The sequence below is a fragment of the Spinacia oleracea genome, chromosome 4, assembly GCF_020520425.1.
Source record: "Spinacia oleracea cultivar Varoflay chromosome 4, BTI_SOV_V1, whole genome shotgun sequence".
Taxonomy (NCBI): domain Eukaryota; kingdom Viridiplantae; phylum Streptophyta; class Magnoliopsida; order Caryophyllales; family Amaranthaceae; genus Spinacia; species Spinacia oleracea.
This window is the reverse complement of record NC_079490.1, coordinates 169,540,907-169,553,048: the sequence shown is the minus strand read 5'-3', so window position 1 is coordinate 169,553,048 and position 12,142 is coordinate 169,540,907. Positions and strand designations below refer to the sequence as shown.

The following is a 12,142-nucleotide window of genomic DNA, read 5'->3' as shown; positions in this document are numbered from 1 at the left end:
AAATAAAGTAGTTGATTTCACGCTTCAAGCATCCAATACACTCTTACATCTCGACCCTTGTTGATTTATTAATGTATGATATCATATGGGTAAGTTTTATTTTTGTCTTTGTCTCACCTTATTTTACCCACTACCAAAATTCTTGGACATAACCTACATGGTGCAATAATATTGGAACGGAGAAAGTGTAACTGTGTAAGGATTTAATTAACTTCCTCCTCTAAAAATAAATAAAAGTGTATTCTCCGTAAGGTTTTTCCTTAATTACCATCGATTGATATAATAACTACTTCCTCCGTTCCATATATATCGCACCATTTGGATTTTTACACTATTCATACTATGACTTTGACCATTTTTTGTGATTTATATGTAAGAAAAATTGTAGTCATGTGAATCATGTTAGATTTATCGATATGTTTTCTCAATAACAGTTTTTATACGTACTTATGCATATTTGAGATATTAAAAGTCAAATTAATGTGTTGAGACATACACCGTAAAAGTCAATCATGATACAATATTTAAAGAAATAAGAAATTAAGTATTAATTTTTCACCTAGTTGTTGAGTTTCTAGTTTATTTATTTTAGTAATTTATTAAAGCAAATGTTATCAAGTAAAATATCATTGAATTGTTTTTATTATATACTTTCATAATATTAAATTTTAAGATTTTTTAGACAACGATAGTTAGAGACAATCATGGTAAAAGTTGTATGTTGACAAACATGCTAGTCAAAGTGTTGCAATTTTTTCAAAACAGTGGAAGTATACGTTTATTTCCAACTTCCTTTAGTACTATACGTTGATACTTTGTACGAGTATTGCTTACCCTTGACTGATATTATAGATTTTATTTTTAACTTTATTATAATTACCTCCAAGGCTCCAACTCCAAGTATTATTTGTCAAGATTTAGGGGCTCTGCGCCTCTGCCCTCAACTTACCCAGAAAAAAGATCGTTTCTCGAAACTTTGAAACATTTCTATACGTAACATTTGTCAAATTTATGATAGTAAAATCAAATTTATTTCACTTTAAGTTTTATGCATGGAATTGAAGAGAAGAGAAGACAAGTCAAATTGAATAATAAAACGAGTCAAAAGTTGGTGAAAAAGTTCAGTAGATGTTACAAAATATAGACAAAGTCCTAATTAATTAAAGTATTTTTCAACAATTAGTAACGCTGTCTCTCGAACATTTAGTTTGATGAACTACATTATATAAAGAACACCATTTGCCTCATTTATATTACAACATTTCTTAAACATACGCTATATCTTTCTTTTCCAAAAACATGGGTCTAACATCAGCTAATAGTGCTCTTAAACCAGTACAAGAATTATTACAAAACGGTGTCGTACCTCAAAATTACATCCAACAATTTCAGGATGACAGTCAAGTAGGTGACTATCCGCTTCCTCTCATGGATACTCCGACCATTGATTTTTCGCTCCTTTTGTTATCCGACCCGGAAGAGCTTGCTAAACTTCGTACTGCCCTTAGCTCTTGGGGTTGTTTTCAGGTTTGAAATTAAATTCGTGATTTTAATTTGTTATTTATTATCGTCTCACACTAATTTAACGTGCCAAAACTTACAACGTAACATGAATTGCATCAATTTTTAAATGAACATAATCCACATTAAATTTATTGTGCACCATGTAATTAAGGAAAGTTAAACAAGTTGTTTCTAATTAATTATGGCATGTTTATTAGGGTTATTATTAATTTTTAGTTTTATCAAATTGGTGTTGTTGATACATGTTGTGCTTGAATATTATCATTTTAAGTTACAATTCACTTTTAAAACATATGGTTATTATGGTTCAAAAAATGGTTATTATATCTAATAAATTTGGTATATAATCACTGTATGAACAATAAAGATCAATGTGTGCGGAAAAATAATGCTAGAGAAAATCAATGATTTTGAGTCCACACTAATATTATCGTGGACTAAGTTCACGCAAGAATTATCCCATGAATTGATGGTAATATATATGATACTCTCTCAATCCCTTCATATTCTTTACGTATTTGATTTTGGATATCTCAGTTTAATGTTTATGTTTGAAATATTTCTTTTAATATCATCACATAATTGCCTCTAATATTTTGTCAAAAAATGTGTAAAGTAACTTTTTTACCCATTAAATTTGTTGGATGCATTTAAAATCTCGGACTTTTTTATTTGGGGTTTAAATCCTTCACACTTTCCTAATGTCAAGATTGTAGATTTTGAAAAAAAGTTCAAACATTATATATAAACATAATTTACATTGTTTAAATAAAATAAAAGTAAAAGAATCTAAATTTACATTAGTTAGTCGTTAAATCGGATGGATAACATCAAACGTAAAAAGTAAAAAGCTAGGGATGGCCAATTGGCCATAGTACTATAGTAGTTGGTTTCGCAACAACGCATACAAGATTTAGCCTTTTGGTAGTTGTTTTTAATAATATTCTATTAGCTTGATGTCACTTAACATTCCCTCTCATAGATGACAATAATTAGGGATAATGATAACAATTAATACGACATACGTAGTATTATTCACTTTTACAAGCTACGTAAAAAGGAATTGAAAGCACCTGACGTGTGGTGAAAGTAAATAACAATGTACGGAGCTACGTATAGACAGTGGACGTATGGTTAAACAATCCGTGATCAATTTTAATTAAAGTAACATATCATCATATATAAGAAATTAAGAAGTATATAATAACAATTAATACGACCTAAGTACGTAGTATTATCAATTTTATAAGCTACCTACAAAAATCTTGACGCGGTCGGATATCGGAATTATCAAAGAAAAGCAAGCGCTAATCTTTAAAACGAAGTAACAGATTTACAAGCGATAAATTTGTAAAAACTCTGTAATCCACCAGAAAAAAGATAAACTCTCGGAATTTTATTATCAAAAGAATAGTTGATTCCTAATGAAGAGAATAAAGTGGTTAAATAATTAACACAAAACCATAATACGAAACGGAATTAAAAACAAAAGTCAAAAATAATTAAACTGCAGTTTTTAAGCCCTAAGCGAATCCGGATGGCCTAAAAAGCCCATCAATCACGACATAGCCATGAGTTGAACTTGTGGGCCCGTTTCCTTTCCGAAAACATATTCTATTAAGCAATCGGACACTGGAGGCCCGACTAGTAGAAATCATTTCAGCACTTTTTGACGATTTGCTTCTTTTGTCGAATCGTGCAGTCATCCTTCCTTCGTCAAATATGCGCATCGATTATTAATTTAAATCATATCATACTATGTATATGTTATGTCTAACCTTGTGCTATATATTATGGAATTCAGCTTGTGAATCATGGTATGACAATTAAATTGCTTTATGAGGTACGAGAAATGAGCAAGCAATTCTTCAAATTGCCACTTGATGAAAAGGAAAAGTACTCATCCAAAGGTGATAGCCTTGAAGGTTATGGCAATGACAACGCCATTCGACAAGGGAATTTCAACTGGAATGACAAACTCCATCTTCAAGTTCATCCAGAGCATAGGCGCCAACTTGAATTTTGGCCTGAAATTCCTCAACATTTCAGGTAAACATAAATTAACATTATGATGCTAAAGAACAACGTACGTACGTACTATTTCGTGCCGGCCTGTTTGGTAACTAGCTTTTTTCTGGCTTATTTATTGACTTAATGACTTTGGTTTTTTTATGTGGTCAAATAGCCAATAATACATATTACCCTCGTTTTATAAAGATATTACAGTTACTATTTGCACAAATTTTAAGACAAACGTAAAAAAGTTGGTTGAATATAATAAAATATGGATATAGTAAGATAAATGTGAAAAAGTTGGGTGGGTGGGTGTAAGAAAAAAATGAATAAAGGAAGAAAAATTGTATTGTGGGTAAAAGGGTAAAGTAGTAAATTTTCATGTTAAAAAATGGAATAAAACAAAGCGTAAAGAACATTAAGAAACGGACTAAAACAAAAAGTGTAAAGGTTATTTTGAAATGGAGATAGTACTACATATTTGGTAAATGGCTTTTTCCTAAGCTAAAAAGTCTGTTTTTCTGCCAAAACTCAAAATCTAGTAAGAGTAACTTTTCACATTAGCTGTTGATTTTTCATTTTGTTAATTGCATTTTGTATGAAAAAAAACTAGTAGCCAATAGCCAACTTACCAAACACATTTTAGAAAATCTATAGTCAACAGCCAACATAAAAAGCCAACACAAACAACCAGTCAAATTAACAAGTCAAGTGAAACAGCCAACGATCAACAACCAATTGCGAAAAACTATGGTAAGATCGATATAATATAGTGACAATTTAAATTCAAAATATTGAATTCACCTTTGTTAATGATTATTGTAGGACAACTTTACACGAATATTCAGTCAAGACTAAGGAAGTATCTGAGTCACTCTTGAAGGCTATGGCACGTTCACTGAAATTGGAAGATAATAGCTTCTCTGAATTATGGGGAGATGACAAAGAAGATATAATACATGCAAGGTTTAACTTTTATCCTCGATGTCCAAGTGCGAAACAAGTTGTTGGTCTGAATGCACACACCGATGGATCTGCCATTACTCTTCTTTTACAAGACAAAGAGGTGGATGGCCTTCAAGTCTTAAAAGATGGTCAATGGTTTAGAGTTCCTATCATCCCTCAAGCCCTTGTCATTCATGTTGCTGATCAATTGGAGGTACATTTTTCATTATTCGTGATTTCTACGGATAGTGGTGGATCTTGAACAGTTTTACGAGGGAGTCGGTTAAAAAAAATAAGAAATATACTACTCCCTCCGTATTTATTTAAGAGATACACTTGACCGGACACGAGTATTAAGAAGAAGAATTAAATTAAATAAAGTAATAAAACAAGTGGAGTTGGGTAGATATTTTAATAAGTAAAACAAGTGGAACCCATGTCATTTTAGTGGGTGGGGGATGGGAGTGGGGTGTAGATAGATTATTTAATTAGATGGTGGGGTTTATAAGTTACTAAAAATGGCAAGTGTATCTCTTAAATAAATACGGTATAACTAAGATCAACCCCTGTCTACAAACATCTATTTCCTCCGTTATTTTTTCGTTTTTGATGATACAATTTGACTTTTGACACTATTTATATACTCCGTAATCAACTTTGACTATCAATTGTGATTTATATTTAACAAAATATATAGTCATGTGTAGTCTTGTTATAATCGTCTGCCGTCTGGTTGTATAGATTTATAATAATATCAACTTTTTATAACTTTTATTTATTGATAATTAAATATATTAATGACTAAAATATTACATTGACAAATGAGGAAAAAAATTATGCCAATTGAAAAAGAACGGAGGAAGTAACAAGTATATACAGTTTTATTTAACACCAAAGCATTAAGGCTCTATTATGATCGACTTATTTTGACTTATTTCATACAAAATAAGTTCAATTCAGTTAAGATAATATAAGTTTTTTCAGACACTTTCTTATACCAATAAGGTTCTTTCATACAAAATAAGTCTTTTTAGATAAAATAAGTTCAGTTAATTTAAATTATACTTAAATAAGTTCATATAGTATACATCTAGACAAAATAAGTCGAATAGCAGAGCCTAACACCTTTTATTGATAATTTATCCATAAGTACATTGGTAAACTATTGCGCATATACATTTAATTTATCAAAATGATCACCATTCCTAGAAAGTAATGAGAAAGTAAAAATCGCAGTCTGTTATGTTTTTGTAAAAACATAACAACAAAAAGAATCAATGAAATGATACATGTTTTAATCGAAATGGTACTCTGTTTTTAATGAAATTGTACTCTTTTTAACGAAATAGTACATGTTCTTATCGAAATGGTACCCTGTTAATTAAATGGTTCTCTTTTTTAAATAAACTGGTATATATTTGGCGTTGTGATGTGTTCATATCACAACATGTCGCCTCACCGAGCTCAGTAAATAATGCTAATTTTGGATGTTATGATGTGATTTGTATGACAGATAGCAAGCAATGGTATATTTAAGAGTCCGGTCCACAAAGTGGTTATAAACCCACAATATGACCGTATCTCAATAGCCATGCTTCCTCTTCCAAACCCAGAGAAAGAGATTGGGCCACTTAAGGAACTCATCACTGAGGAAAGGCCCCAATTGTTCAAGAGGCTCAAGAATTACGGCGAATTTTACTTCAAATACATGGCTAGATTGGCTACAATGGAAAGACAAATTGATATGGTCAAAATTAATTACTAGAAAATTATTTGTACGAGTTGTGTTTAACTTGTGTCTAATAATTAGTAATTAACAATAATTGTTGGTTAAGCAATGGGCCGGTATCACTTAACGACCCACGGGTATTCAAAATAACTATATCTTGCGTCGTAAAAAAAAATAGCTTTTTTCTTCTTCTTTTACTAGATAAAGTTAAATCGTGTTGTTTTTTCGTGTTATTATATGGAGTATGTATCTTTACTCAGTCCACTTGTAAGAAGATAATTGTGCTCGTAGTACAATTATTGCCAATAATATAATAATAATAATTACAATAATACTTACTACGTGACATTGGATAAATTAAGAGAAGTACATATTGCCTTTATTTTGGAGTCAATGTCATTTTATATTTAAGTTTCCCGTCAAAAAAAAAATTATCATCTTTTATTTTTGAGATCTTTTAGAGCAAGATTAGCGCTGGTCTGAGCAGTAGTTTGAGCAATAGTCTTATTAAGTATTAACTTAAGACCTCCCATTTAAGTGGAAGAGTATCACAAAAGTCTGAGCAAGAGTCTTGGAATTCCAAAACTCTACTTAAACGTTTAAATTGTAAATTGAATCTTATTATTATTATTATTTTTTATTTTTTATTTTTTTATTTTAGGAGTCTTGAATGAGTACGAGGGGTGAAGTGGAAAATTAAGTAAATCTGAAAGGGTCTCGACATGAATCTGATTAATAAAAAGATGATGTGGAAGTCTTAGCTTATACTAGCGCTAATCTTGCTCTTACAATTTGCTAAACGTCTTAAATAGCAACCGAAAAATATATAAATGCTCGTGAACATGATAAATAATACTCAAACTCGTGTATTCTCATTAATTCTCAACGTATATATAGTACATCATAGTTACCTTAAAAGGCCTATTTAGGTTACTTAACATATACAGGACTCTACAATATTAACATAATATTCTCAAGGTACAATATGAACATCTCGAATAATCATCTTGCCAAGAAAAAACTCAAATTGCATCTTCCCCGAAGCTTTAGTGAGAATATCTGATAATTGCACCTTCCTTGACACATACGAAGGACAAATAATCTCTTTGATCGCATTTAGAATTAAATGACAATCTGACTCAATAAGTTTCATCCTCTCACGAACCACTTGATTCTGTGCGATATTTAATTATGACTGACTATCACAAAACATACTCATACCTTTCTTATGCTCTACTCCAAAATTGTAGGAGGTGCTTCAACCACTTAAGCTCACATATATATTAAGGGTGCCAACGAATGATATTCTGCGTTTGCAGAGGAACGGAAAACAGTATGTTGTTTATGTGTCTTCCATGACACAGGGGACAGAGAAAGTAACACAAACCGATGAGTAAATGAACAATGAGTCCAGTGGCGAATCTTGAACAGTTTAACAAGGGGGCCGGTAGAAAAAAAAAATCAAGCCATATACTATGTACTTATACAATTATACACAAATTTTAGGGGGTTGTAACTAAAAATACACTACAAAAAATTTCAGCTAGGGGTCGGGCCCACCCAAACCTAAATAAGATCCACCCCTGGACGAGTCAATGGGCATCTTGCCCAATCCGAGTCGCACCACCCTTCTAACTACAATGCACCGTCAAAGCGAAGAAGAATATATACCTTGACCCGACCATTTTTCAACTATTGTACCCATTGCATAACCACTTTCCAATGTTCCTCCTTTGGCGCTTGCATAAACTGTGAAAGAATGTGTTCCACATATGTTAAATTTTCTCGGGTAACTGCTAAGGAAATCAAATGCCCAAGCGCCTATATTTCTCATCATCTGCCAACTCTTCCCCTTCTACCAATGCTAGTTTATGATTTTGCTCCGTCGGAAAGTCCGCAGGCTTTGCACGTACGTAAACGAGTAAACGATTACATACGTAATTGACGGTTCCCATGAACCATCTTTTTGGGCTGAATAATGGCGGCCCAAACCCTTCTGCCCAACTTTGAGAGTCTGAGTCCTTACAATTTAGGCATCGATGTCACAATCCTCACAAGTATAGGGGTGGTTAATGTACATTTAATTTTTGTGTAACTATGTAGGAGTAATTAAACATGTACTCAGTACTATTTGGCTCTATCATACAAAAAAATAAGTGATGATAATTAAGTTAAGTTGGTGTCTTAACCACGGGGATTCAGGGTTATTTATAACCAGGGAAAACATCAAACAACGTCGTTACAACATAAATTATTCGGAGTACAAAGTGTTTGGGCTCCCAATTGGAAACCAATTGGGCCTCTAAGCCCAAAGCCCAAGGGCTCCATACAGCAACAGCAACCCACGATCAACTCCTTTGGCTTGTCAGCCATTATAACGGCCCAAGGCCCAAAAAGTAAAAAATGACCTATGGGCACATTTACTACTCAAACACTATAAATAAGCTGCAAGGGCTCACATACCAAGGTACGTCTATTTCACGCCTTAAGACTACTCTTCTAGATAACTTCTCTCTCTAGAATCCGAGCATCGTTCTTACTTAGGCATCGGAGGGGCTTTCCTCGGAAACACCCCCGAGGCTAGTAACTTGTTTATTGTGCAGGTTGATTTGGATACAATACATTCGAGCTAGCAAGATCTTCAACACACACAAAAGGGCCTTCATTCGAAGCCCATTGTTTCATCCACTTCAACACCGGAACAATTTGGCGCCGTCTGTGGGGAAGAACACTTGAAAGCTCCGAAAAAACACTTCACTTTCCACTTAAAAAATGGAAATGCCCAACAATGACAACCAGGTGGGAGATGTCCTTGTCCAAACGGATTCGGAATCCAATGGAGGCGAACAACTGCACTCAGTGGCGAGGTCGCAACCAACAAGGGCCACCGCCACGACTAGCAGACCACTCCCCTCTCGAGAAGAGCTCGCTGCGGCCATGACCATCATGCAGAACTTCCTCTTCAACGAGAAAGAACAAGCCCAGGCAACAGCACGGCGAGAGGCTAGGAGAGCCAGGCGACAGGTATTGCTGAACATGCCCTCGACTGACGAGGACAATGTGAGACCCGAGCAAGATCTCTCCACAATGTCAGGAACGCACCTAATGACAAGGTGGAGAGAGAGCACGTGGGATACGCAGCAGAGAGCTGCACAACAGCCAGAGTGGTTCGCAATACCGTCTCCAACACCGCAAGCTCTCCAAAGCGGAGCAAGTGATCGCACTCGGATCCGAAGCTCGGTCCATAGCAGACTGCGACCTTCGGTTCATGCCAGGCTGGGTAGCCCCTGTGGGTCCAGTAGACAACCCGAGGGCAGTGGCCAGTCGAGAAGGAGAAGTGACCGAACTCCTAGCCCCCTACACGCCCCCTTGCAATCTCTTAGAGGGAACTCGAAGAGCGAAGGTATCAGGGCGAGGCTAGGGAAGAGGATCATGACTCCAGCATCGTCCCCATTCTCGGACGACATTATCATGGAGACAATCCCCAAAGTGAGGCTGCCAGCACACCTGACATACATCGGGACTACGGATCCGAGGGATCATGTCATCTCCTATGAACAACAGATGTTTCTGAGTCCCTACTCCGAGGCTTGTTGGTGCAAATACTTCCCAACCACGCTGACAGGAGTCGCAGGAGAATGGTTCAGATCGCTGCCGAAGGGGTCGATCAAAAGTTGGAAGAAGCTGAAGAAAAGGTTTTGTGTGCAGTTCGTGAGCAACAATCGCCCAGCACGAACCACAGCCGAGCTAACTTCTATACAGCAAGAAAGGGATGAAAGCCTGCGAGACTTCATGGCCAGATTCATGAAGGAATCCACCAACATTCCGAACCTACAGCCAGACGTGGAAATCTTCGCTTTGAAGCACGCGCTACGGGAGGGAAAGTTCCGAGACAAACTGACAATGAAAAACCCCTCCAAGATAGCGGACGTGCTCCAAATGGCGGATGCGTTCATCAGAACAGAAGAGTTCAACAAGGCCGCAGCAAGGCTAAGAGGATCCTCGGATCCGAGAGATAACAAAACAAATCAGAGTAAGCCCGAGGGCAACTCGAGAAAGGGGAAAGAGAAGGTGGGTGCGAGAGATGCAAGCCCAAAGAAGGATGGGAAAAAGGGTGAATTTCAACCCAAATACACCAACTACACTCCACTCGCCATACCCCGAAGAGAAATTTTCAATCTCCACAAAGATGATGAAAAGTGGAAGCTACCCAGAAAAGCTCAGATCCAACCCTCTCCGCAGGAACAAGAACAAGTGGTGTGAGTTCCACGATGACTTCGGCCATACCACTGAGGAATGCAACTCGCTGAAGGACAACATCGAGGACCTCATCCGCCGAGGCTACCTAAAGCAATACTTGCTCGACCGTAGAACGGAGAGGGAAGAAAAAGAGAAAGCAACATCTGGAAAGCAACAAGAGCAAGCCCAGAGAAGAGTCCATGAGACCGAGGGGCAAAAGAAGAAATCAATTCTCATGGTGTTCGGGGGACAGAGGTCCGGCCACGTTAGCAAGAAACACTTAAGAGCTCTCACCCACCGAGTCAACTTCAGCAATGTTGGGGAAAACCAGCCAACTCCCCCGAACATGACCTTCACTGCTGATGATTTCCTCGGGACCCAGTACAAACATGACGACCCGTTGGTGATCGAAGTGGATCTCAACAACCACAATGTCCATAGAGTACTAGTCGATGGGGGAAGCGCCGTCAATATCATCTTCAGGAACTGTTTCGAGCAGCTCATCCTCGAAGAGGGAGAAGAGTCACTGACCAAGGTCAGCTACCCCTTGATCGAATTCAACGGATCCGCAGCTATTCCCCGAGGAAAGATCACCCTACCCGTCACAATCGGCCAAGGCCTAGCGGCGAGAAACGTCCGAGAGGAATTCTTGGTGATGGACTGTGACTCAGTATATAACGTCATCATGGGACGAACCATGATCCATAAAATACAAGCAATTCCATCCACATACCATCAGATGATGATGTACGTCTCGGATGCAGGCTTCGCCGAGCGGATAAAGGGCGACCAAGAAGTGGCAAGGTCAACCTGTCACACGGCTAGGAGATAGCCTTGAGGACGAAGATGAGAAGAGTTCTCCCCCAGGTGGAGAAAAGGATGCCAAGAGGAGAAAGGCGGGGTCGAGCAGCTTGGTAAAGCCCGCAGAAGTTGACGCTCGACCAGAAACCCTTTCCCCCGAATCAGACCAAGAGATGGAAGACATTCCCCTAGAGGATGAGTCAGAAAGAGGTGTCCGAATAGGCAGAGGCCTAAGCTCGGGACTTCGAATAGAGTTGATCCAGCTGCTGAGGGATCACAAAGACATCTTCGCATGGTCGGCGGCTGACATGCCAGGGATAGATCCGAAGATGATCTGTCACAAGCTGGATGTCAGTCCCGAAGCTCGGCCAATCAAACAGAAGAAAAGGAACTACTCCTCGGAGAAAAACAAAGCTATCACCGAAGAGGTGAAGAAACTACAGGAGGCAGGCTTCATCGAGCCATACATGTACCCCAAGTGGTTGGCCAATGTGGTCATGGTCAAAAAAGCCAATGGCTCATGGCGCATGTGCGTCGATTTCACAGATCTGAACCGAGCCTGCCCAAAAGATTGCTATCCCCTCCCGAGGATAGATCAGCTGGTAGACTCTACCAGTGGCCATGCATTACTGAGCTTCATGGACACCTTTTCAGGGTACCATCAAGTATTCATGCACCTCGACGATAGAGCGAAGACCGCCTTCATCACGAGCGCGGGAGTGTTCAACTACCGAATGATGCCCTTCGGATTGAAAAATGCCGGAGCCACCTACCAAAGACTAGTTGATCACGTCTTCGCCGATCAAAAGGGAAGGAACGTCGAGGTTTATGTGGACGATTCCATAGTAAAAAGCGTGAAGGAAGAGGATCACATCAAAGACCTGGCCGAGA

At 37.6% G+C, this 12,142-nt stretch overlaps 1 protein-coding gene across 1 annotated transcript; it reads left to right on the top strand.

The window, feature by feature from the left end:
• The first annotated feature begins 1,245 nt into the window (after window positions 1–1,245).
• On the top strand, window positions 1,246–6,562 carry LOC110784235 (jasmonate-induced oxygenase 4). The gene is made up of 4 exons (XM_021988662.2): window positions 1,246–1,527; window positions 3,329–3,573; window positions 4,363–4,696; window positions 5,996–6,562. Exons 1-4 carry the CDS (start codon window positions 1,300–1,302, stop codon window positions 6,245–6,247), a joined length of 1,059 nt encoding a protein of 352 aa, XP_021844354.2. The 5' UTR covers window positions 1,246–1,299; the 3' UTR covers window positions 6,248–6,562.
• Window positions 6,563–12,142: the final 5,580 nt, after the last annotated feature.